The sequence below is a fragment of the Amblyraja radiata genome, chromosome 33 (assembly GCF_010909765.2).
Source record: "Amblyraja radiata isolate CabotCenter1 chromosome 33, sAmbRad1.1.pri, whole genome shotgun sequence".
NCBI classification, from domain to species: Eukaryota; Metazoa; Chordata; class Chondrichthyes; order Rajiformes; family Rajidae; genus Amblyraja; species Amblyraja radiata.
The window spans coordinates 9,696,037-9,721,370 of record NC_045988.1 but is presented as its reverse complement, the minus strand read 5'-3'; the positions used below and the strand labels follow the sequence as shown (position 1 = coordinate 9,721,370).

General features: G+C 41.4%; 1 protein-coding gene across 5 annotated transcripts in view; it reads left to right on the top strand.

Annotated features, from left to right (window-relative positions):
- dixdc1 (DIX domain containing 1) overlaps positions 1–25,334 on the top strand; it is a 79,640-nt gene that overhangs the window by 15,074 nt on the left and 39,232 nt on the right. For 2 of the 5 annotated variants that reach the window (XM_033049818.1, XM_033049814.1), the window contains exons 1-2: positions 2,037–2,268; positions 24,235–24,364. In XM_033049818.1, the coding sequence (XP_032905709.1) occupies positions 2,209–2,268; positions 24,235–24,364 (190 nt within the window). In that variant the 5' untranslated portion in view covers positions 2,037–2,208. Of the gene's footprint in view, positions 1–2,035; positions 2,269–24,234; positions 24,365–25,334 lie in introns of those variants that run through there. The other 3 variants (XM_033049815.1, XM_033049816.1, XM_033049817.1) reach the window with 2 other exon arrangements.

Sequence of the window (25,334 nt, the reverse complement as noted above, 5' to 3'; positions counted from 1 at the left end):
TTATATCTGGAACTTGCCAAAGGCGGTTGTGGAATTGGATACAGACACTGCATTGAAGAGACATTCAGACATTTGCTTAAACAGGCAAAGATATAGAAGAATATGGACCTGGTACAGGCAAGTGGAAGTCTTGTATTCAGGCAAAAAAGTCAGCATGGACGTGGTTGAAGGTCCCACTTTTGTGCTGCAAGACTCTGTCTCTGTAAATAAGATCAGAAACTTGGTTGAGATATTTCCACCTGAGGGCAAATCTGGAACAAGGGTATATAATTACAAGGATAGGAACAGTCATTGAAAACGGAGATGCCCCGGAACTTCTCACCGAGAGCGGTGAATCTCTAAAGCTCAGCCAAGAGGGTTACCGAGGCAAAATCATCGCAAGGTATATAAAGAGCAGGGATTTGAGGTTATTGGGAACTGGCACAGAATAGGAGATGAGGCATGAGCTGATCAACCGTGATAGTATTGAATGACGTGAGGGGCCAAGTGGTCTACTCTTACTTCTCTTTTGTTATGCTCTTAGCCAGATTTGTCCTGCTTGTTGTGTCCATGATTTACCTGCACAACGTTCCACTTAGTATGATGGATGGCACTATGTTAACCAACCTGCAATAGCTTGGTGAGTGGTGTTGGTGCCATTACCTTTGCTGTATCTGTGCTTTCAGCAGCATCTTGACATCACATGACTGAATCAAGACTTAAATTTCTGAAAACCTCAGCAAGCCAGGTAGCATTTGCTTAAGTGGAATTGTTAACCTTTCAGCGCTGAGAGCCATCGTTAGAACTGAAAAAGAGGTCAGGTTTCTCTCCTGATGAAGAGTCCCAGATCTGAAACATTACCTGTTTCTCTTTCAGCTGCTGCCTGATCTGCTGGGTTTGCCAGCGTTTTCTGATTTTATTTCAGAATTCCAGCATCTGCCTTATTTTTCTTTTGATTTTCAAAACCTGCTGGCTGGCTTCATGTTGGGGGTGACTTTACAGGAGGACGTCAGCATGGATGATCTACTCTAAATCTCTGTTTCCATAAAGATTATGCAATCACGAGTTAAACCTGCAACAGGGAGTGTCATCCTAAATATGCGATCTGGTCGGTGAGTTCACTCACCATCTGCTGCTGGCCCAGTTTCAAAAGAGCGAGTGAAGAGTGTTTAATTGTCATATGTGCCGGCAACAGAACAATGAAGTTCTAACTTGTTGCAACTTAACAAGCCCTTTTAAGCAAATAAATATATAATAATCAATAACATAATAAATTAATAATTGTCATGCAAGGTAACCTCAAAAGTGCAAAATAAAGTCTGTAGTGCAACCAAAGACACAATTTACAGCACATCATAGTTGCTGAAGTTAGTGTTGTGCAGTGTTCAAGATGGTTGCTGGGTAGAAGCTGTTCTTGAACCTGGAGTTCACAGTTTTCAGGATCCTGTACCTTTTTCCCGATGTTAGCGGCGAGTAGTGTGGCCAGGGAGGTGTGGGTCTTTGATGATACGTGTGGTGTTTTTGAGGAAGAGCCTCCAATAGATCACTTCGATGGTGGAGAGGTCAGTACCTGTGATGGACCAGGCAGTGTCTACCACTCTATGTACGCTCCTTTGTTCCTGGGTGTTCGTGTTACCGAACCAGGCAGTGATGCAACCAGTCAGTTTGCCAGCTCCGTGTGTAATTTAAAAAAAAGTTTGAATAAGTTGGTGTAAAGTGAACTAAGACACTCATGTTTACATGCAGCTGAAGCATGGTGAATTCAGATAACTCACTCATTTTGAAACCAAATGTTATCGTTCATATATGATTAATATCCTTTGTCCTCTTATGGTTGACATGCGGTAACAGCAGATAGTATTTGTTTGCTTTCTTAGTTTCACTCTACTGGGTTTATTTATAATGTTTGGAACCTCCCATCTACGTTTGAGGTTGCCTTTTTCGACTGACCACCCTCTCATCCTGTGGTGAACGGTTGGCATGACAACTGCGTCATACCGAACCCTCCTCAATGTGACTGGTTGCCTGTTGAGCATGCTCAGTTATGTTCCCTCTTTTCTACACTGTATTCTGATACTCTCATCCTGTTTAAAATGAAGGTAACGGACTGAACACACAGGATCAGAAGGAACTGCCCTTCTGTTGTCGCCCAATAGAATTTTTTTGGAAGAAAAATCTTCTTTTGTTGGTCCTTTATACAGGACCTGCTTGTCACTGGAACAGAATAAAATGATCACTTGCTTTGCCAAAGGAAATATGCTGGATGTTCTGCAAGAAGGATTCACAGAGGTAAATAATACTGAAAGTAATGACTGGGACATGTGTTGGCCTCAAGCAAGCGGTTCATATGTAACAGCTGCTTCTGTAGAGAGCACATAAGGATTCCCTGTTAAGTTGTTCCGTAAAGGGGGTGAAAGTGTTCTTTCAATGAGAAGGATTTCTGAGTTCTAATTCTTTACGTTGTTGACATGTGGAAATGATTAAGTGGACCATGTTACATTAGTGTGCTGAAATTTAGTCTTAAACATGCTGCTCTGTGAATGAGTGTTTTACTGATCACAATTTGTCATGAGTTCTGTTTGTTTCTTGTTGCATTATCGCTGGATTTTGTGTTAATTTAGCTACTGTACTATCAGTATTTTTTTTGTATTAATAAAAACAAATTTGTTCAGAGAAAATAATTCATCTTCAAATAAAGTTTTGTCAGTATTGGGAGAGTAGAGGAGGGGAGGGGAACCAGTTATGAAATCTCACACCATGATCTTTTTAGTTTGAAATTAAAGATTTTTCTTGAATGGAAAATTGCCATGGGTGCCAATTTGGAACAATTAAGAGAATTAAATAAATCTCAGAATTTTGAATTATTTGTAATTCCATAATTTATGATTGATTCAGAAAAACAAAATGTGTTTGGTGTTGGATGATGCTATTGCCATCATTATAGTACACCCTCCCCCAACAAAGCAGAGGCATTTTATGTAGTGGTGGTATCTAAGAGGATTTGCCACAATGCCAAGGAAAAACACAAATATGAGTTTTCTTTAGAAAATCGATTTACATACATAAACTGTTTACAGCGCCTCCTCAGAGGGGCTCAAAATGACAATAATATGACAATAATAAACCAATACCTATACATGTTTAGTATTTGATTATACTATATACTATACTTGATTTTGTCTGAGGCAAAAAGATAGATTTGACAAAACAGTAACATGAAATAAAAAAATAAAGATTCTGGAAATGCAGCGAATCAGGAGGATCTGTAGAAAGGAAACAGTTAATACTTAGTCAAAGACCCTTTTTTGAATGTAATTTGAATTTGTATATATTAATCATTTAATTCAATTTGTTTGCATTCAAAAGAATCTGTAAAGTATGTCACAGAAGTCATGTAGCAAAAGTTACTAAAATTAAATTTATCTTTGAAAAGCAAAGAAAACCCCTCTGCAGTGTCCTTTATCACTTAAAGGTGTTGCAAAAGTATTTCACTTGTCTAATGTAGCCATTTTTATGTAGTAATGGTGGCAGCTGACCTGCAAGTAGCAGGCTTTAAAAAGACATAATTAACATAAATGGGCAAATAATTTGTTGTCTCCTGTCTGTGGGTTAAGGGAAAACGTGGTCGCTCCTCAACACAATTGTGCTCTGGATTTTATGATTTCCACTCGAGGGTGCAGACGAGCTTTTGGTTTAATGTGGTTTCAGAAGATGGCATGCCCAACTCTGCATTGCAATGTCATCTTATATTATATGCTCAAGTCTGTCAATAGGACTTGAATCTAAACCCAACCCTTCTGACATGAAGTTGTGAGTCCCACCATTGTGCTGCAGCCTAACAGAATTTAAATGTGGTCAACTGAGTAAACTTGTGTTCAACAATTTGGCTTTATGTGACTGGGAATTATTGGCATTACATTTATTACTGTTCAATTTCTGATTAGCACATTTGGCAGGGGAACTAAGAGAACAACATTCTCAACCAAAAATTGCCTCTGGGCGGGATCTGTGCTTTCCATATGTGGAATTTTTAGTTTTCCTTTCTATTGGGCAAAAAGTATTTAAGTTACAGAGCTTTTTAAATTAAAACCACATGTCACTGGTCTACTGATCTTTAGGAACGAGCCCAACTCATAGATGAATGTAAGTAATTTAATAGCCCTATATCAATACATTTTTTAAGGAGTCCCATGTGAGTGCATTACACAGAGCTTAAAAGCTTTCAAGCTGATATCCTCCTCAAAGTTAATTTCTGTAGAAACAAAAACTCTAGTTGAAAACAAAAGGGATTATTGTTGTAAGTAGCTGTGCTATTCTGACCCCACAGCATTTTATTTTTAGGCAGCAGTCAAAAGAGTGTTATTTTGAGAGGGGTGAGAGGGAGAGAGGAAGCAGTGTACTCCTAAAGCCACAAGACCATTCCCTCAGTTTGTGCTGATCTCAGCTGGCGCAGCGGTAGATTGCTGCACTCAGCCCCCATGGTCATGGATTAGATTCGCAAAGCATGGAAGGAAGCCATTCAACCCCTCAAGCCTGTGTCAAGACATTGAAGGAGCTATCCAATTCACCCCTATCCTTTATTTTGCCCTTATCCCTGCATTGTTTCCTTTACCAAGTGTTGAAAGAAAGTAAAATACTGCATTTGGATAATACAATTCATAGGTTAGGGATGCCCCTAAACATTTACAGACAGTGAGGTACTTTTGAAGTATGGTCACCTTTTCGATGTTAGAAACATGACAGCTAGTTACCATGCAACAAGGTCTTACACACAGCAAAGTGATAATCACCAGAGGAATCAATTTAGTGACGTTGGATGGGGAAATAATACGGGCCAGTAATGGGGAGAAAACAGAAGCTTACAGTGGAATTTTTAGAAAACCTGAATTTATTATTAGGTCCTTGAGTCATACAGCGATTCGGCCCACCATTTTCAAACTTAGCAGTAGACACCCATCTGGATGCTAAATATGCTGCACCCGCTGAGTTACTCCAGCATTTTTGTGTACCTTCGATTTTCCAGCATCTGCAGTTCCTTCTTTAAAACTGGATGCTAAATACGATGTTTCCTATGCTAATAAAGTTTAGTTTTTCCTTTCCAAACCAAAATTGTGGTTAATTGTACTGCCATCTCTTTGTTCCTCGTGATTCTCCTGTTTCAAACTGTACGGTGCTTATATTTGCTTTCACTAATCTTTTTATATTCTTTTATAAGCGTTTACCGTTTGCTTTTAAGTTCTCTGATGTAGTCTATTTTTGCTCATTTAACCACTGTCTTGTGCTTTTAATTGAATTCACTTGCCTCAATCCTCAGGCTTAGTACTTTAGCAACTTTATATGACTCTTTGGCGGGGAGTATTGAGATGAGGAGAGCAAGACCTTCAAGGGATGTGAAAACAATGATGGAATTTTTCTTTTGTTAATCTTCACATAATTTTTAATTTAAAAATTAGGCCTCCATCAAACTGTCATAACTTCACAGTTGATTGGTTACATTTTAATAATGATCTGTAAATATGCTGCTGTTGTATATAGGTTCTTTAATATAATGACAAATTCTCAAGCTTAAGTACAATTTTATCAAACTAAATGCTATCCGGCACAGTGGCACAGCGGTAGAGTTGATGCCTTACAGCGCCAGAGACCCGGGTTTCATCCTGACCTCAGGTGCTGTCTGTATGGAGTTTGTACGTTCTCCCAGTGACCGCCTGGGTTTTCTCCGGGCGCTCCGGTTTCCTCCGACACTCCAAAGACATACAGGTTTGTTGATTAACTGACTTTGGTAAAATTGTAAATTGTCCTGAGTGTGTGGGATAGTGCCAGTATACGAGGTAATTGCTGGTCGGTGTGGACTCGGCCGAAGGGCCTGCTTCCACGCTGTATATCTAAAGTCTAATGTTAAGTCTAAAATATTGACACTGAGTCTGGGAGTGATATCAGGGTGTGTGATAAAATGTTTGAGCAAAGAGCAGGTTTTAACGATGGAGAGGTGACATGGTAGAGAGTTGCAGAGGGATATTCTCAGCACGAATACCCAGTGCTGAGCATTTTAAAAGTGCATAAGAAGCCAGAATTGGAGGGTTGTCAACACACTATTCATCACCCTTCATTCATCAAATCTCATTCAAAAAGAGAATTGTTGGTTTGAGACATAGTCATACACCATGGAAATAGGTCCTTCTGCCTATCTCGTCCATGCCAACCAAGGTGCTCATCTAAGCTAGTCCCATTTACCTGTGCCTGTCCCGTATCCCTCAAAACCCTTCTAACCCTTGTACTTGTCCAACTGTCTTTTAATGTTGTTATTGTATCTGCCTCCTCTGGCAGCTTGTTCCATATACCAACCACTCTGTATGTGAAAAAGTTGGCCCTCGGTTCCTATTAAATCTTTCCCCTCTCACTTACACATATTGAGGAGAGAATATATTGTTCTTAGGCACTAAACTAGCAACTCTGGAATCTGGATTCAAGTATTAGCTGATAAATGTAGTCACTTGGCTCTTTGAAGTTTATTTGACCGGATACAGGGAGCAGTGAGAGTGAGAACATGGACAAAGGATGTGGGAGTTGTGAAATGTAGAGCTAGGAGACAAGCCGGGCAGGTCTGGTTGGGGTGGCAGGGATGCCTCTGATGAGGTAAAACTAGGCATGTTCCTCTACTCTCATTCCACCAGATAACTCATTGACCAGATAACCTTGTATACAACGTATCCTTGTGGTCACCCCAGATTTACCCGATACACCCCAGAGACACCCCTCCCTCCACCCTCCCTGCAGTAAAACAAACTAAAGGTCATCATTTTAAATGTGGCGAACAATCTGTGGGGATGGCACCGTAACCAATGTATAGTTGGCAAAGCCAAGAGTGATCCACAAGAATATGATCGTTTAGAAAAAATGTTTGGTTACAGTCACCAAAAGTGATAGTCATGGCCCATCATGTCCCTGCCAACTGTCATACCTATTCTATTTGTCAGCATTTGGGTTGTAGGTTTAGATTTATTATTGTCACATGTACTGAGGTCCATGAAAAGTATTGTTTTGCATGCTATCCAAACAGATTAGATATGCCATACTTGGATGCAATTAGTTCAAACTCAAGTGCAATAGATAGAACAAAGGAGAATACACAGAGTGCAGAATATAGTTTTCAGCATTGTAGTGCATCAGTTCCTTAAAGAAAGCCCAATGTCCTTAATCGGGTAGAGGTGAATCAAACTGTACCCTAGTTTATGGAAGGACTGTTCAGAAGCCTGATAACAGAAGGAAGGAAACAGTTCCTGAGTTTGGTGTTGTGTGCTTTTAAGACTCTGGACCTTTTGCCGGATGAGAGCAGAGAGAAGATGGAATGACAGGGTGGGATAAGCCTTTGCTTATGTTGGCAGCTATTCTGAGGCAACATGGTGTAAGTGGAGTCAATGGTGGGAAGTCTTGTCTGATAGACTGGGCTACATCCACAACTCTCTGCAATTTATTGCGATCTTGGTCAGAGCTGTTCCCAAATCAATCTGTGATTCAACACGACAATATGGGTTGCTATGGTGCATCTGTAAGAGCCTTGTTTGTAAGATGTAGCTTTCATTGCCATGACGCTTTCGTGCTCATATAATATATATATATATACACACACACACATAAATAAATATTGTCAGAGTACCTGCCTCCCTCAATCCCTCAGGCAGTCTCTTGATTGCCAGATGTTGTAAAGGAAGGAAGTTGAACACTTATCAGCTTGTGTTAATCAATAAAACAGCTCTTGATGGATATTAAATTGTTTGGATATGTGCAATGAGGAACATAATGATAGCTGATGATTAATGGTTGCTTCATTATGCTTGTGCTTGACGGAGACTGGTGGACCGGACATAGCTCTACTCTACCTTTATCAACGCCAAATAAAAGCAGCTTCATAGCAGGCATCTTGTGTCGATGATCACCAGAAGCTGCTCCAGTAACATAGTGAATATTCCGTGCCAGCTAGCCATGTTGATGACAACTGAGCAAACTGTTGTGATACAGGGCCGGATTGCACAATTTATAAAGGGTCTTTCGCAAAATTTTAGTGCGTAAACTGGAGGATCGACTGGGTCACAGGAATCAATAAAATTAAAAAGCAAAATGTTTTGCAGAATCTCAAAAGCAAAACGGAGGGCGAGCACATTGATTGGAGACCACTAGCTGATTCATTGAAGAGTTTACAAACAAAAATCAACCGATCTTTTAAGATGTCAAAGACGAGGAAATACGTCCAACCAGTGTTGTTTTGACATTACATTTTGAGTACATTGAATTTATTCATGTTAATTTCCTCACACGATATTTAAGGTTCTGTGGAGGAGAAATTTATCTATGGGCACCAACACTAATGCATTTGAAGATGTCAGTTCCAGGGGTACTGATTGTGTGGAGGTGAGAAGAACTGGCGGGTCCGACTCTTTACACATTTAATACCAATGACCAAAGGCAAATCTTTCTGCTGGCAACTCAGTGAACCATATCTTCAGTAAAAGCAAAAGCATCAGCTGATTGCATAAAAGCATCATGTATTGTAACGTTAGTTGCAAGACTTCTTTAGTTCCAAGACTTCCCCATGGTAGTTGTCAAATTTATTGTCACATGCACCAATTAAGGTGCAGTGATATTTGTTACCATACAGCCATACTAAGTGAAAAGCAACAATACACACAGCTACATAAAATAAAATTTAACATAAACATCCACCACAGCAGGATCCACATTCCTCATTGTGATGGAATGTAATAAAGTTCAATCGTCTTCCTCCTTTGTTCACCTGTGGTCAGGGCTGTTGAGCTCTCCGCAGTCGCCGCTGCCGACGGTCCGATGTTTGAATCCCTCGTGTCGTGATGATCGAAACTCCGGCGTTGGGACGGATAGGAACACTCTACGGCATGGAGCTCCCGAGTCGGCCTCTTATTACCGGAGACCGCGAGCTTCATGATGTTAAAGTCCACAGGCCCCGCAGTTGGAGCTCTTCCACAGGCAATCGGCAAAGGATCGCAGGCTCTGCGATGTTAGAGTCCGTTGGCCCGCGGCTTGAAGCTCCGGGCCGGTCTTCAGGAAAGGCCGCACCACTCCACAATGTTAGGCCGCAGGAGGGGTGGAGATAGGATACGGAGAAAAATTGTATCTCCGTCGAAGTAAGTGACTGAAAAAAGGTTCCTCCAATTAGTCCCCCCCCCCCCTCACCCCCCACATAAAACAGAACAAGAAACATTAAAACATACTTTTAAAACAGAGAGGGGACAGACAGGCGGTTGGCGAGGCAGCGACTGCGGTGGCGCCACCCGGTGGATCTGGTCATGAAATCCTGGTCATATGGCCAGGATTCTCCATTCTTGTTGCTATGGAACCATAATTCCTGGAAGGGACTGGTGTGTGATTGTAGGATTTGGCATGGTTGCTCCTCCTGGTACCTCACCAGGTCATTTGAGTGAAGTGTTTAAGAAGGAACTGCAGATGCTGGAAAATCGAAGGTACACAAAAGTGCTGGAGAAACTCAGCGGGTGCAGCAGCATCTATGGAGCGAAGAAAATAGGCAACGTTTTGGGCCGAAACGTTTCCTATTTCCTTCGCTCCATAGATGCTGCTGCACCCGCTGAGTTTCTCCAGCATTTTTGTGTACCTTCCATTTGAGTGAAGTGTCAGGTCTACACAGGTCTACAGAAGTAAATGTTATCTTCAGAATTAGTGAAGAGAGTAGCAAGATAAAATTAGAAGGAAAAAGTAGCAAATATCATGTTATGAATTAGAAATGTCATAATGCTTGTGGCAGATTGCTGGGGCCAAGATGGAGGTTTCTGCATCTTCATGAACCACTGGTGAGATACCAGATGACTGGAGGACAGCAAATATGGCTCCTTTATTCAGCAGGGATAGGTTGGTAATTACACGCCAGTGTGTCTTTTACATCAGTGCAGGGAAATTATTGGAAAAAAAGATCGAGAGGACAGTATTTATTTACACTTGGAAACAGGGATTGATAACAGATAAGCAATTCCCTCTGTTTATGGGAAACCTAGTCTCACAAATGTGATTCATTTTTTTGAAGAGTTAACTAAATGTATTAGCTATACAGCTATACAACTCTACAATTCAATTAATCTTAACCAGACTAGTTTGGTTAGTTGCCTAACTGAACTAGTCTGACTTGCCTGCGCCTGGCCAAAATCCCACCCAACAATAGACAATAGGTGCAGGAGTAGGCCATTCGGCCCTTCGAGCCAGCACTGCCATTCAATGTGATCATGGCTGATCATCCCCAATCAGTACCCCGTTCCTGCCTTCTCCCCATATCCCCTGACTCCGCTATCTTTCAGAGCCCTATCTAGCTCTCTCTTGAAAGTATCCAGAGAACCGGCCTCCACTCTGAGGCAGAGAAATAGAAACATTTCCTATCTATGTACCTGAGTAAATGTTTTTTAAATGTCGTAATGACTAGTTTCCCTCTGGGGATGAATAGAGTTTTATCGTATCATATCGTGTCGTATCGTAATTGTACCTGTCTCTACCACTTCCTCTGGCAGCTTGTTCCACGCATCCATCACTCTGTGTGTGAATAAAATGTGCCTCAAGTCTCTTTTAAATCTTGCCCCTCTTACCGTAAACACCTGCGCTCTAGTTTTAGACTCTCCTACCCTGGGAAAAGGACTGTGGCTATTCACCCTATCTGCTTCCCACATGATTTTATACACCTCTATAATGTGTCGCTGCAGCCTCCTATATTCCAAGGAAAAAAGACCCAGCATGTCCACCTCTCCTCCTGTTTCAAACCTTTCAGAACTGGTAACATCCTCATAAATCTTTCCTGCACCTTTTCCAGTTTAACAACATTCTTCTTATAGCAGGGTGATGACAATTCTACACGGTACTCCAATGTCTGTTCAGTTGTAGTACACAGAGAATGAAGGGTGCACTATGTATCATTTACATTGTTTTAATGAAAACAGTGCAGTAAATATGTGCAGACCATTGGTGGGAAATGGTCAGTCTGAAGAAGGGTTTCATCCTGGAAAGTCATTTGTCTATTCCTCTCCATAGATGCTGCCTGACTCACTGAGTTCCTCCAGAACTTTTTTTTTTGCTCTTTTGACTCCAGCATCGCAGTCTCTCTTGTGTGATCTATGGTGCTGGATTCCTTGATTTGTGATATCAGCATGATTTGTTGGAAACATTAATGTCCTGTACCTGCTACCTTAAGGTAGAAGGTACAGGAGCCTGAAGACTGCAACAACCAGGTTCAGGAATAGCTACTTCCCCACAGCCATCAGGCTATTAAACCTGGCTCGGACAAAACTCTGATTATTAATAACCGCTTTTTGTTATTTGCACTTTACCAGTTTATTTATTCATGTGTGTATATATTTATATCATGGTATATGGACACATTTATCTGTTTTGTAGTAAATGCCTACTATTTTCTGTGTGCTTAAGCAAAGCACGAATTTCATTGTCCTATACAGGGACACGTGACAATAAACTCACTTGAACTTGAACTCACACAATACACAATACACAATACACAATACAATTTATTTGTCACTTGAACCTCATAGAGGCTAAAATGAAATGTTGTTTCTGCAGTCATACACACATGAAAAAAAAGACCCAAGACACAACACAATTTACACAGACATCCATCACAGCGCATCTCCTCCTCGCTGTGATGGAAGGCAAAAAAACTTATCTCTCCCCTGCACTCCCCATTCCCCTCACGATGTCAGAGTCAAAGCCCCCGGCGGGCGATGGCAATTGTCCCGCGGCAATTAAAGCCACGCCGGGCGATGCAAGGCCACGCTCCGGCGGGCTCTAGCAAAGTCCTGCAGCCGTTGAAGCCGCGCCGGGCGGTGATGTAAGGCCCCGCTCCAGGCACTCCTGGACCCCGCGACTCAGGCGGGTGAAGTCGCCGTTGCAGAAGTCTCGAAAAACGGTCTCCCACCAGGGATCCGCGGGCTCCCGATATTACTGTCTGCCAGACCTGCGGTAAGCCTCCGAATCTCCGGGGGTCGGGTCACAGCAGCGCGCCACCACAGCTCCACCCGTTCCGGACTCGGCCAGCTCCATGATGGTGAGTAGCTCCGCAGCTCCGTGACTGGAGCCCCAGGACGTTCCTGCTGGAGGCCGCTCCACGTTGCAGCCCCGACGACAACGGAGATCCGACAGGGAAAAGGTCGGGTTCTCCGTGCAGGGGAAATATTTTAAAAGTTTCCCCCCCCCCACCCCCCGCCCCCCCCCCCCACACACACACACACACACACACACACACACACACACACACACATACCCCATCAAAAAAAGAATAAAAACTACATTAAAACGGGACAAAAAATAACAAAAAGACAAACAGACTGCAGAGGCCGCTGCGACGTGAGTTGCGCCGCCCACCACAGTTCCTTGGTTTGTCCATAATGATTTAGATGTGATTGTAGCAGGTATAATTAGTAATTTTACAGATAAGACAGTTTGTGGTGTTGTGCATAGCAAAAAATATATATCTTGGGCTACAGCTTGATATTTTTCAGCTGGACAGTTGGACAGAGCATTGCTGGATGGAATTAATCCTGAGGAGTGCGAGGTGATGGATTTTAGCCAGTCAAATTAAGGTCAGACATACACAGTAAATGGTAGGGCCCTGGGAGTGTTGGTGAACATAGGGTCTTTGGGATACCAGTTCATTAGTCCTTGAAAATAGCAGAATGTGCAGATAGGATGGCAAATAAAACATATAGCATGCATGCCTTCATCAACGTCATCACAAAATATGTGCAGGGATGTTATGTTACAGCTTTACAGAACACTGGTTAGGCCACAGTTGGAGTATTGTGCAGTTCTGGTTGCCACACTATTGGGAGGATGTGATTGTACTGTAGTGGCTGCAGAGGAGATTCACCTGGGTACCAAATGTGGTAAATGGATTTTGTATAGACCGATAGAATAGTGGCACAGACTCAATAATTTAAGACCTTTAAGCCTTCTGAAGGTTATTTATTGATGGTCTAATGTTTTTTAATGTAGTTCAGAGTTGGATTTATTAAAAAGTGAGTGTTAGCTAAAGTCTTCATTTTGCTGTGAATCAGCATTAGCAGCGGTTTCACAACATGTCATATACAGAACTACTGATCATAAATGAACTATAATGGTCCAGTGTATTAAAGATGAACTTTATTTAGCTCAAACTAAATCATGTGTGTTTTGCCATTTAGTTTTAGAATATAATTTGACAGGCTTATATAACCAATACATTTACAATCCTTAAAACATGGTCAGTGAAATGAGCAGATGGCATTGTAACCAGCTCTCAGTGCGCTATATGAATCCTCTCTTTTGGAACATCAATTCTCTCTAGTTTTTCACGCTTCTCTTTTCCTTCAGTCTCCGGGGGCTGTGAATCTGGGAGGTTGCCCAAAGAAAGGCAGCTCAAAAGACACAGCTCTTATGTGCCTTTGATCACATAAGAAAATAAACAGCACTTCAAACAAGGGAATGTACAGTATTTCCTACTTCAATTAAAATGTGAAGTTTATCATGTTCTTTCTCTTTGCCACTGATTGTCCTGTTTCCTGGAATATAAACTTAATGTGGCACATTCCAACTATTGCAAGATCACCGATCTCGAACATGACCTGCATTGAATTATCTAATCCATATTGCATAGAATCCATCATCCTCTTTGATTAACTCTATTTTAGAATTTGTGTCCATGATTGAAATCCCTCTTCCCACTCTCCGTAATCTTCCCTTGTTCTGCCCCTTCATGGATCATTGCCTCCTGCTTTAATCATTGTAGCTGTGCTTCCAGCCTGAAGCACTGGAATTCTCTTTTCTTCCTTTAAGATAGTTCATAACATTTATGTTTCTGACCATGCATTTGGTCATCTGCCCTTAGTTCTCCTCATGCGGATCTTCATTAATATTTTTTAAATGCAGTAACGCTCCTGTGAAGTGCTTGGGATATTTTTGCTCTGATGGCCAATCACATACATAGTTCCTGTGACCTTTTTGTCCCATGGCTAGTGTATCTAAATTCACCACGCTGGGAGCTCTCAGCAGATCAGGCAGCATCTGTGGAAGGAGAAACAGAATCAACATTTCAGATAAAGACTTTGCCAGAACGGGGAAGGAGAGAAATTATCAAGTTGCACGTTGGGTGTGAACAGGATAAGCGGAGCTTCCCTGAGTCCGGGTTACTGTGGGGATAATCTGCAACTAGTTGATAGGTTACCGGGACGAGAAAACAGTGGTATGGTAAAGAAAACTACGGAAAAGGGCAGTGGAGAGTGAGAAGATAGATTGAGGAACGCAAGCGTGGTGAAATTCAAGGCCACTCGACATGTCAAGCAGGTCAGGCTGCATTAAAGGAGAGAGGCTTATAACTTGCATGGGTCCATCAACCACCTCCCTGGTCCCTAAAGTTTAAACTACTAAGATAGATATACAACATTATCATTCACATTATTAACCTACAGGAGATGCTTTGTTGTTATCTGAATCTTTTGTGACCTCCAGGTAAGATTACTCCTCTGCTTTGTCTTGTATTCCTGTTTCACGACAGTGCTGCACAATAATAACGTACGCATATCTGAAACGCGAAAAGGAACCTGTTCGTGTCTACATTAATTTGTTTGACTGTGGGGCATTGCTGGTTTCACTGGACGCAAAGCAAGAATGTAGCTGGAATAAAGGGAGGTTAACTAACAGAGTTTCTAAATTATCATGCTTAATTGTAGAGATAGCGTGCATCCCAATCCTTAGAGAGGAAACAAATCTTTCCAAGTAGGAAATCAAAGTAAAGGCATCTGATTCTACATGCATGTTCAAGTCCTCTGATAACTGTTGCTTCTCTCTCCCTGCTCCTACTGCTTCACTGCTCACTGCTCATTTAGCCCCCCTGCCTAATATTCATATTCATATTCCCCTATCTTTACCTTTTGACCTTTATTAAAAAAATTATTAAATTAAAACCAGTTGTCCAGCCATGCTCCCCTTTCCCATCTTCCCTTCAGCAAACTCCTGCTGTCTTTGAATGGTGATTATTTGTGGCAGATGTGACAGCTATTTCTTTCCAAATTGGGGCCAACAACTTGCCTTCAGTACAAAAACAAAAATGTTTGAGATTTATATTATGCATTCACCGTTATGACCTGGGCAAATTATTCCTTTCAGCAGAACTTTATTGCCAATCAAATTCATTGTGTTCAGAAGTGGAATGATGATAAGCTAAATGTCAAAAATGCCTGTAGACTCTGGTTCAGATTCAGATTCAGATTCAATCTTTATTGTCATTGTGCAGTGTACAGTACAGTACGGTTCCTACCGTTTAAAGCAGGGAAATTTCAAAGATATATATCTGACAGTACAATCCATGTTGTTAAAGCAAGGAATTGGTTGAGTTCCATAGCTCCAGTAACTGTGTTCCTAAGGTGCTGAAATCACAGTGGTATGTACTCTTCTGTGCCTGCAATTAATCTCTAAACATTTAGTTCAATTCTGATCAACCAGCGTGGTTTTATTTAAGGAGCGCTAGCTTTTGTTTTTCCATGTATTTGGGTTATGAAGCACTGTTTCTGCTGCACATGGAGCAGTATGTCCACTCCTTATGGAAGGAGTGAAGGCTTCAAAGAGGAGGCAGGAGGAATTTATTAAAATCCCTACAAGGTTTGCAAGGACATCTGATGGAGATGTTTAAAATCATGAGTGGTATAGAACAATGTAGAACTAAAGGAGTGAGGTGATGTTTACTATCAGAAGGAAACTATCAGATCACTGCATAGTCCTCCCATAAACTAAGGCGTAGTTCCAATCTTCCAGAGGGGGGTGGGGGGAATCGTTCCCCCACCTCTCAAAACGGGGGGGGGGGGGGGGACGTGTCCTCCCTGCACCCCCCCCCGGTATTTCCGCCCCATCAACACGTGTACTGCCTGTTGATTGTGTTCATGTGTAGTATGATTGACTGGATAGCACGCAATGTATTTCACTGTATCTCAATGCACTTGACAATAATAAACCAATACCAAGGATCAAGAGCCAGGCAGCCTGAAATGAAAATGGTTGGGAAAGGAACCAAAAAATGACATGAGGAAAATGTTTTTGTTCACTCAGGGATTGGAATCCACTGTTAGGTTTAGTGGCAAGTAGAAACAGACTTAATAGTAGTGTTCTGAAGAATGTTGCATAGACATCTGAATGGAAAGAATTCTTACTATTCGGGAGACAGGACAGTGGAGTGTGGGACTAGCTGGAGTTCTCTTGCATAAAGCTAACATGGACTTAATAGTCCGAACAGCTTCCTGTGTCCATAAACCCTGAATAAGGGGATTAATAAAGTAAATCTAAATCTAAATCTAAACAATTTTGTGCTTCCATATATACTCCAGACCAATTTTCAGTTTACATGTTTGAGCTAATGAACTGGAGAAGCTTCAGAATTGAGCACTATTTTCACCATTTGTCAGCCAGCAGGTGCAAAGTTTCTCATTGACTCTTTTTGCCATGTGCGAAGAAGTTGAGTCTCATGTAGAACCCTAAATGTCAATTTGTCCATGGTGTTAACCTTGTGTTGGTGAGGTCCAGATTCACAGATACCCCCAGCCTTCTCAATAGCCCTCTTTTGGGTGCCACATTGTGTTGTGAGGTTTTGACATTGTATAGGGATACAGCAATTAGTGGAATGCTGCTCTCTCCTGATATCCCCATGTGAGCATCTTCTAACATGGAAGCTATCTGGAGTGAGAGCACTGCTAATTGATATCCTGATCGACAGCCACTAATTCACAACTGACCTAACCTTGAGGCAGTCTGGTCTGTTTGCTTCAATCTTGTTTTGCCCATGTGCTTCCAACCATTGGAACATCAGGCAGCTTCCTGGGTTTCCTGGGCATAATTACCAAAAGAAGCAGAAATAATTACTTCAGGAACCCCAGGAGACACTCGCCCTATAAATTCACAGATGTGCTTTGAGAATTTCAGCTCGAAGCATACAAGCAATGTTGAATCACAGGAAATAGATAATCAGAACAATTTATTTTGTGCTGTAAGCAATCCACATGTGACTAAAAATTAACTGTGAGAACCTTTGGATATAATTATGTGTATTCGGACGACCCCACATTAAATTTATATTTTTAAAAGTGAAAATGCAACGGAAGGGAATAAAGGGAATATGTGGGATAGAGATTTGGTCTGAAGGAAAGCTTTAAAAGAAGCTGGTTGTGGGAGTGGAAGGGATAGTGATGTTGCAGAGACTGTGCAGTTTATGGAGGGAATTCCAAAGTGCTCACAGGTCAGATTGTTGAATCTATTGAAGTAGAAATTTATCCTTGTACATGTGTAAAGCAGTATGTGTCTGAACGTCAGTTGTACTGAAGTCAACATTGGTGCCCGCTAGGATGCATTCTCAGCCCCCTATTATATTCCCCATTATACTATACTATACACTCACGACTGTGTAGCCAAGTACCAAGAGTCAAGTGTGTTTTATTATCATTGGACTTTTTCAGACTACAATGTTATATATAGGTCTGAATGTTATACCTTTATCTGTGCACTGTGCACAGCTTGATTGCATTCTTTTATAGTTTTTTAAATAACTGGATAGCAAGTAAACAAAAGCTTTTCACTGTACCTCAGTAGATGTGACAATAATAAACTAAACCAAACTAAATTGAACTAGAACTAGATTCCTGAAGCAGAGTGCCAGAGAGAAGTGGAAACGTGCAGATATATTAGTGAATGCCGCAAGGACAGCTGTCTGTTAAAAGAATGAGGTTTCAAGGGCAGACTGTCGGTCTGCTGAGGCTAACGAGGGAAGTAAATTGGAAGAACCATAATATGGACTTGCTAAATCCGGGTGATCCCTGCAGATAGGACATAACGCAGAACAGTAATAATAAGCTCAATCCTGCATCAGTGAAAATCAATCTCTCGATTTTCACAGAGACCACCAGGTTTCAAAGGAAGCTGGCTGTGCTCAATACACATTAAGACCAGCCAGACGGCCCTAATAGTGTAATGTGGAATGAATGGTGCTGGTATTATATTTCTCATTGAGGCCCTGATGAGGGGGAGTCTCCATATGGTCATTTGTGTGGGGGAGGGGATGGGAATGGAGGAAACGGGCTACTCTGAGCCGTGTAGCGCTGTTGGTTAACCTGGATTTTACTGGACTGACTCCAGCAATGTTGGCAGCTGTCAGATGCAGGAACTGCTCTCGAGCTGTACCACTAATTCATGAACAATGCTATGAAAGGCCGTTTCAAAATGCTTCTCACATAAGGCGCACATTTTTATGACAAGGATGTTTGGGGTTTTTTTACCAAATAATAGCTGGCTTATGGATGATGGGGCATGTGGAAGCTGATGTGACTCAGTAAGCACGGCTGTGTCGTCTAGGATTTCTGGCAGCAGTTGCACACGAGAAATGTAGATTCACTAATCTGTTATTGTACAGGAAATCAAAGTATACGAACACACGGTGCGCAGGGTGATTTATATTTCTAGTGTGCAGCCATTGGAAAATATGTAGAATGCTATGACAGTAATTGCCATGGAAGCTCCATCTGCTCTGAGGGTCTCTTCCTCCAGAACGTTATGTCAAATTCATCTTGTGTTTAAAAAATAACATGGAAATGTTTATATATGTAAAGATCTATAATAGACTAAAATGTCTAAGTTTCTGCCCATAACTCAGTATTTTAAAAAACGGGGCAAATTGAAGTTACGCCTAATAACGATGTACACTGCACTCCCAACAGGAGCTGATTTTTGATTTCTCATCAGAAAACGATGAAATCTTTATCCAGATCCATTTTTGAAGCATATTGCTGGGATTCTCTTTTGATTTGGTTATTTTGAAATCAGACTTATTTGTCTCAAATTCAATTCGAAACGATAAACATCATTGTCATGTGAAAAATCGTGAAATATTGTAGGGTGTTGTAAGAATGAAAGAACAGTACAGGAACAGGGCCTTCAGCTCACAATGTTTGTGCCAATTTTAAATAATCCCATCTGCCTGCTTATGGTCTCTCTTTCTTGCCTGTTCATGTGCCTGTCTAAATGCCTCTTAAACGTTGCTATCGCATCTGCTTCCACCTCTTCCCTCCCCCTCGCTGCCCCCCGCCCCCTCTTCCCCCTCCACACCATGTTTCAGGCACCTATCACTCCCTGTGTTTTGTTTTAAATGCCTCATATATAGCCCTATATCCTTTGAACTTTTCCCCTCGTGCCTTATATCTATACCATCTAGTATTTGACATTCCACCCTGGCGAAAAGTCTCTATCCTAACTAAGCCTTTTATAATTTTGTACATTTCTTTCAGCCTCCGATGCACCAGAGCAAACGATCCAAGTTTGTCTCAATTTTTCTTTTAGCTCATACTCTAGTCAGTGTAACATTCTGGTGAATGATGTGTGTGTATGTGTCCGTGCCCCTGTTTATCCCAGTTCAGTAACAAAACTACCTAGAAATCTGAAAATGTGTCTGCAACAGGTTTAGCATAGGTATGGTTACTGCACATTCATAGGCCCAAGGGAACCTCAATTTTATTTTTTTCCCATTGGATATAGATTTTTTTTAGCTCTATATTTGAGGTATTAAACACTTGGTTGGACCTGATCTGCATACTTGTGTTCCTCCTGAATCATAAAGAGATTGAAAATCTCTTGGAGTTTCTGCGTGAGATTATATAAACCAGTTAGACGAATATATCCGAGAGAAAGACTTTGGTGCGATGCCAAGGAAAAGCCATAGATACTATTACAGAGACTGTTCACAGTGACCAAGGAATCGTTTGTTTTGGTGGAATGGGGAAAACGTTACTCATTATTTTACTTTTGGCTAAAGTTCAAAGACAAAAGGTGATTGTCCTAGGCATGGCATCACCAGGAATAGCTTCAACACTTTTGATGGAAGTTCTGCACATTCTGCTATTACACTCCCATCAAATTTGACACTTGTGGAGTCTCCAAAATATAAAATCGGAGAACTGAAAAGGAAAAAAATTCCACCAGATTGTAAATTCCAACAGCTGTGTGGTAAACTTGATGAATGTACAATAGTTCACAAAATAGTCTTTGAAACATTAGATAAAACATTGCAAGATCTTGATCACAAAAATAAATGAATAGGAGGTGTTACTATAGAGCAGCTGCAAATTTCTGCCAAACACTATCAGAAATCCCCTCCTATCAATTCCTCCGTCTACGCTGCATCTACGCCCAGGATGAGGTTTTCCATACCAGGTCATCGGAGATGTCCTCATTCTTTAGGAAATGGGGATTCCCCTCTTCCATTATAGATGAGGCTCCTCGATATCCCGTAGCTCCGCTCTTGCTCCTCCTCCAACCATTCGTAACAAGGACAGAGTCCCCCTTGTCCTCACCTTCCACCCCATCAGCATATAATCCTGCAACATTTTCGCCACCTCCAACGGGATCCCACTACTGGCCACATCTTCCCATCTCCACCCCTTTCTGCTTTCCGCAGAGACCGTTCCCTCCACATCTCCCTGTCAACCCGTCCCTTCCCACCCAAACCACCGCCTCCCCAGGTACTTTCCCCTGCAACCGCAGGAGATCCAACACCTGTCCCTTTACCTCCCCCCTCGACTCCATCCCAGGAGTCTGATAGTCTGTCCAGGTGAGGCAGAGGTTCACTTGCACCTCCTCCAACCTCATCTACTGTATCCACTGTTCCAGGTGTCAACTTGTGTACATCGACGAGACCAAGCACAGGCTCGCCGATCGTTTCGCTGAACACCTCCACTAAGTCTGCCTCAACCTACCTGATCTCCCTGTTGCTCAGCACTTTAACTCCCTCTCCCATTTCTAATCTGACCTTTCTGTCCTGGGCCTCCTCCAATGTCAGAGTGAGGCACAGCGCAAATTGGAGAACAGCACCTCATATTTCATGGGTAGTTTACACCCCAGTGGTATGAGCATTAATTTCTCTAACTTCAAATAGCCCTTGCTTTCCCTCTCTCTCCATCCCCTCCCCCTTCCCAGTTCTCCCATCAGTCTTACTGTCTCCGACTACATTCAATCTCTGACCTGCCCACTCCCTGACATCAGTCTGAAGAAGGGTCTTGACCCAAAACGTCACCCATTCCTTCTCTCCAGAGATGCTGCCTGTCCCGCTGAGTTACTCCAGCATTTTGTGACTACCATTAATTCCACATGGTTCTACAGCCATTGAATTGAAAGTTTGTAGTAAAGCATCATATATCTTGAAAATTGTTAGCCATTTACCCTGAAAACTAACGTGTGAGTTTCATTGACGGGCGATCCATCTGCGAGAGGGTTTCCTTCAAATTTACCCAATTAAGGAAATTATATACAAAGCCTCAGCAGCCACAGTTTTGATGAAAAACGGGCCAAACTGTTACCTCACCATGATCTGATGCAATCTGTTTTCCAAAATGTTACTCAACGCTATAAGAATTACCAAATGATTGCATGAAAGGACAATATTACAACCAAAACGTTATGCAGAGCAGGCCATGAATACATCTTTCTTTTGAAGCTTTACGGATAACCTGTGCAATATAAATCTATTGATAGTGTGACAGACTAATGAGGCTCTGCATTTCGTGAATTTTTAAGCTCTCAATCACCACTTGATGTGCCACCGCATAATCATGAAAGACAGAGCATCCTCAGGAATTTGGATCCACCCATACCATGGAGCGGCACAAGATTATCCACTCTACAAATTATCAGTTCTAAAAATTACTTCTGTAGACAATTAAGACTACAATAATGACTGAATGCTGAGGGGGAAAAAAAATGTTCATCTCTAGGTAACCATTTATCTCATCTGATCTATCTTTTCAATTCAAGTGACTCCGTTCCGTGTTCAACACGGCACAAGAACAATTACTGGAAGTTTCAATCCTGAAACTCAAAGCCTTACCATCGTCAGCTTGGTGTTGAAGATAAAAATAGCTTTTGCATTTTTACATCAGATTCAAAAAAGAAATGGTGCCGTCGGGCCTGTTAAGTTTCTAAACAGTAGAGCACATGGATAATGAAAGGCCTAGATAGTGTTGATATGGAAATAATGATTAGAGTAATAGTAGTCTAAATCTAAAACCATAGAGCGCATAGCTTCAGAATAAAGGGACATTCCTTTACTTTAGGGACATTTCTTTAGTCAGAGGGTGGTGAATCTGGAATTCATAGCTGCGGATGGCAAGACATTGAGTATTTTTACAGTAGAGATTGATAGGTTCTTGATTAATAAGGGTCTCAAAGGTTATGGGAAGAAGGCAGGAGAATGGGGTTGAGAGGATAAAATAGATCAGCCATAATCAAATGGTGGAGTAGACTCAATGGGCTGGAAAACCTAATTTTTCTCCTATGTCTTCTGGTCTTTTATGGTATTTGCAGCTTTGCTACAATTTTTCTGGGACATTTATAACTTGAGAGAAGACGTATTTTAATGCCAACTTTGATCTTTCTATCCATTCGTTGTGCAGGATGAATTTGCAGCTTTGGTTCTGATTGATTTGTCAGTTTGCTTTTTCAGCCTTTCTACTCTGCCAATGTCTAATGATTTGGTCTTACCCTTCCATTTCATCAGACCAATGACACTTCCTGTAGTGCAATTAAAAAAAAAATTATGGTCTTAAATCTTGTGTTTTATGGTCTTAAACATGCTAATGGTGAAATTCCCAGGTTGTGTTGTGTGCCACTGAAATGAACTGACAGAGGATTGGTGTTGCATGTGGCAGAGTATGAAAGAAGTCTCCGTTTTGCCAGCCCATGCCCTTGTTCCACCTTAAAGCAACTTTCTCCAGCACCATCTGACTTCAGAGAGCATGTGATTTCTGTCTTTCTGAATCTGTGTGACCATGTGAGCCTTCCGTGTCTGCATGAACATTGGTGAATGAGCCTCTGTTATTCCTGTCATGTGCTCCGGACTTCTCATCTTTGTACTTTCTTTACCTTTAAAAGGTCATCTAAAAGCTTAGTTGTTTAATCTTGTGAGTGTTGTTGTTTGCCCCCTGCGGTATCTCTGCTGTTATTATCTACTCTGCCACCCCTGTTTAGGATGGAGGTTAGATGCAGGACCAATACAGTGTGCCAAGGCCTAGATTTCCCATCCAGAGACACCATTTCAAAGGGGGTTTTAAATTCCTATAATTAAACTCTAACATTCACTCAGCCACCATTGCACCGAAGACAGTTTTATTGATCATTGCTGAGAATAAGTGCAAGGTTACTTTAGAAAAACATTGCCTGCCCCAATCTACTTTAATGTATAATCTGTTTAATAATTATCTGCTTTTGCAATAAAAGGCTGCATCTTCAGTGTGCTTACATTAGTGGAATCTGTGTCAGCAGGTCATTGGACTTCCTTGTCTGAAATAATACATAGTCACATGACCGACCTGTTCAGTATCCAGTGGTAGTCTCCATGCGAAAGACAACAAAAATGCAGATGGAAACCGTGATTCATGATGAAAATAATGTTACCGCTTGGAACTGGATTTAAACAATACAAATCCACTTTACCACCAGTGGATAATTTTTTTCTTTGACGTTCCATGAATTTATAAGCTAGATTAAAATCTTGGTTTCACAAATGAAATGGTATTGTGTTAACTGACTGAGCCTGCTACTTTTGCTGAATTGTAACCAAGTATTTTTTTGATTGTAAACAAAAAAGTGTTGAAGGACTCATCGGGTCAGGCAGCATCTGTGGAGGGAATGGACAGATGACATTTCTGGATGGGGCCATTCTTCAGTAATGGAGCAGAGGGGAGAAAGCTGGTAGAGAGGTGGAGGTGGGCTAGAACTGGCAAATGATAGATGGATTCTGGTGAGGAGAGGTGGTGTGGCAGGCGAGTCGGGTGGAAGAGATGGGTGAGGGGGTGGTTTGTATTGTCAGCGATGCCCAACATGATTGTAGTCTAGAAACAAACAACTGCTGATGCTGTTTAATACACAAATGACCAAAAGAGCTGGAGTAGCTCAGTGGGTCAGGCAACATCTCTGGAGAATATGAATAGGTGATGCTTCAGGTCGAGAATCTTCTTTAGACTAATTGTAAGGAGGGAAAAGAAAGCTGGAAAATAGGATTCCGTAGTTCCACTGATAGTTTAATTATTGGTGAGAGGGACATTCTGAGCGAGGATGTTTTCGTAGTAAGACTAAAATGACTGCTTTGAAAATACTAAGATACCTTTTATCAGCTTCTGCTTCCAGTCAGGAATTAAATGTCTCCTTCTTGTACCACAGCAACAGTTGCAGTCCTATGTGGTGTGGGTCAACTCCCAATTGAAGAAAAAGCCTGGACTGAATCCAGTGCAAGACTTACGGCAAGACCTGCGTGATGGAGTGGTGTTGACACATCTTGTGGAGATCGTGGGTCAGTATATGCAAGTTATGTCCATCTGTGTCTCGACTTGGAACATTTTAAATTCTGTCTTACATTCCAGATATTTTGATAACCATGTCCTTGCATTGGGATTTACAGCAATGTTTTTTTTTAACATTTACTAACCAGACGTTTTCAAAGACGGAGAACAGGAAGAAATTGTCACACTTAAAGAATTAAGGTTTAAGAGTTATTGAATATTTTCATTCATTTTCCCACTTGTGTAAAAATATTATTTGCATGTAGCATGAGGATATAATATTTTGGTGAAAACAAGGAGCTGCAGATGCTGGTAAACAAAAAAAGATACAAAGTGCTGGAGTAACTCAGCCAGTCTGACCTGTGCCGCTGAGTTACTCCAGCACTTAATATTTTGGAATATTGGAACATCTAATATGCTAGTTTTTAAGAGAGGGAAGTGTCCTTAGCAAATAAATGACTAACTGTAGGTGAGTTGCTGTCAAAGACGAATGGTTATTAAACCAAGGCAGCAGAGAGAAAACCAAATGACAGCAACATTGATTCAGGTCTGAGAACAAGCTGAGTGTAGGATAAGTAATTAAAAAGTAAAAGGCAAAATATCTGGTAGATATATTTTAAAAATGTTCAAGAAAACATATCTTCATTTAAAGTTGATATTACACATTTATTAATATAAAGCTAATTTTAAGTATGGTTCTTTATCTCAGCTTGTGACAATCTTAACCAATGTTAAGATTGAGAGTTTGGACAATTGCAACAGTGTTGCGTGTAACATAGAAACATAGAAACATAGAAATTAGGTGCAGGAGTAGGCCATTCGGCCCTTCGAGCCTGCACCGCCATTCAATATGATCATGGCTGATCATCCAACTTAGTATCCCGTACCTGCCTTCTCTCCATACCCTCTGATCCCCTTAGCCACAAGGGCCACATTTGTGGCCCTTGTGGCTAAGTGTGACAGTGTGACAGACTTCTGTTA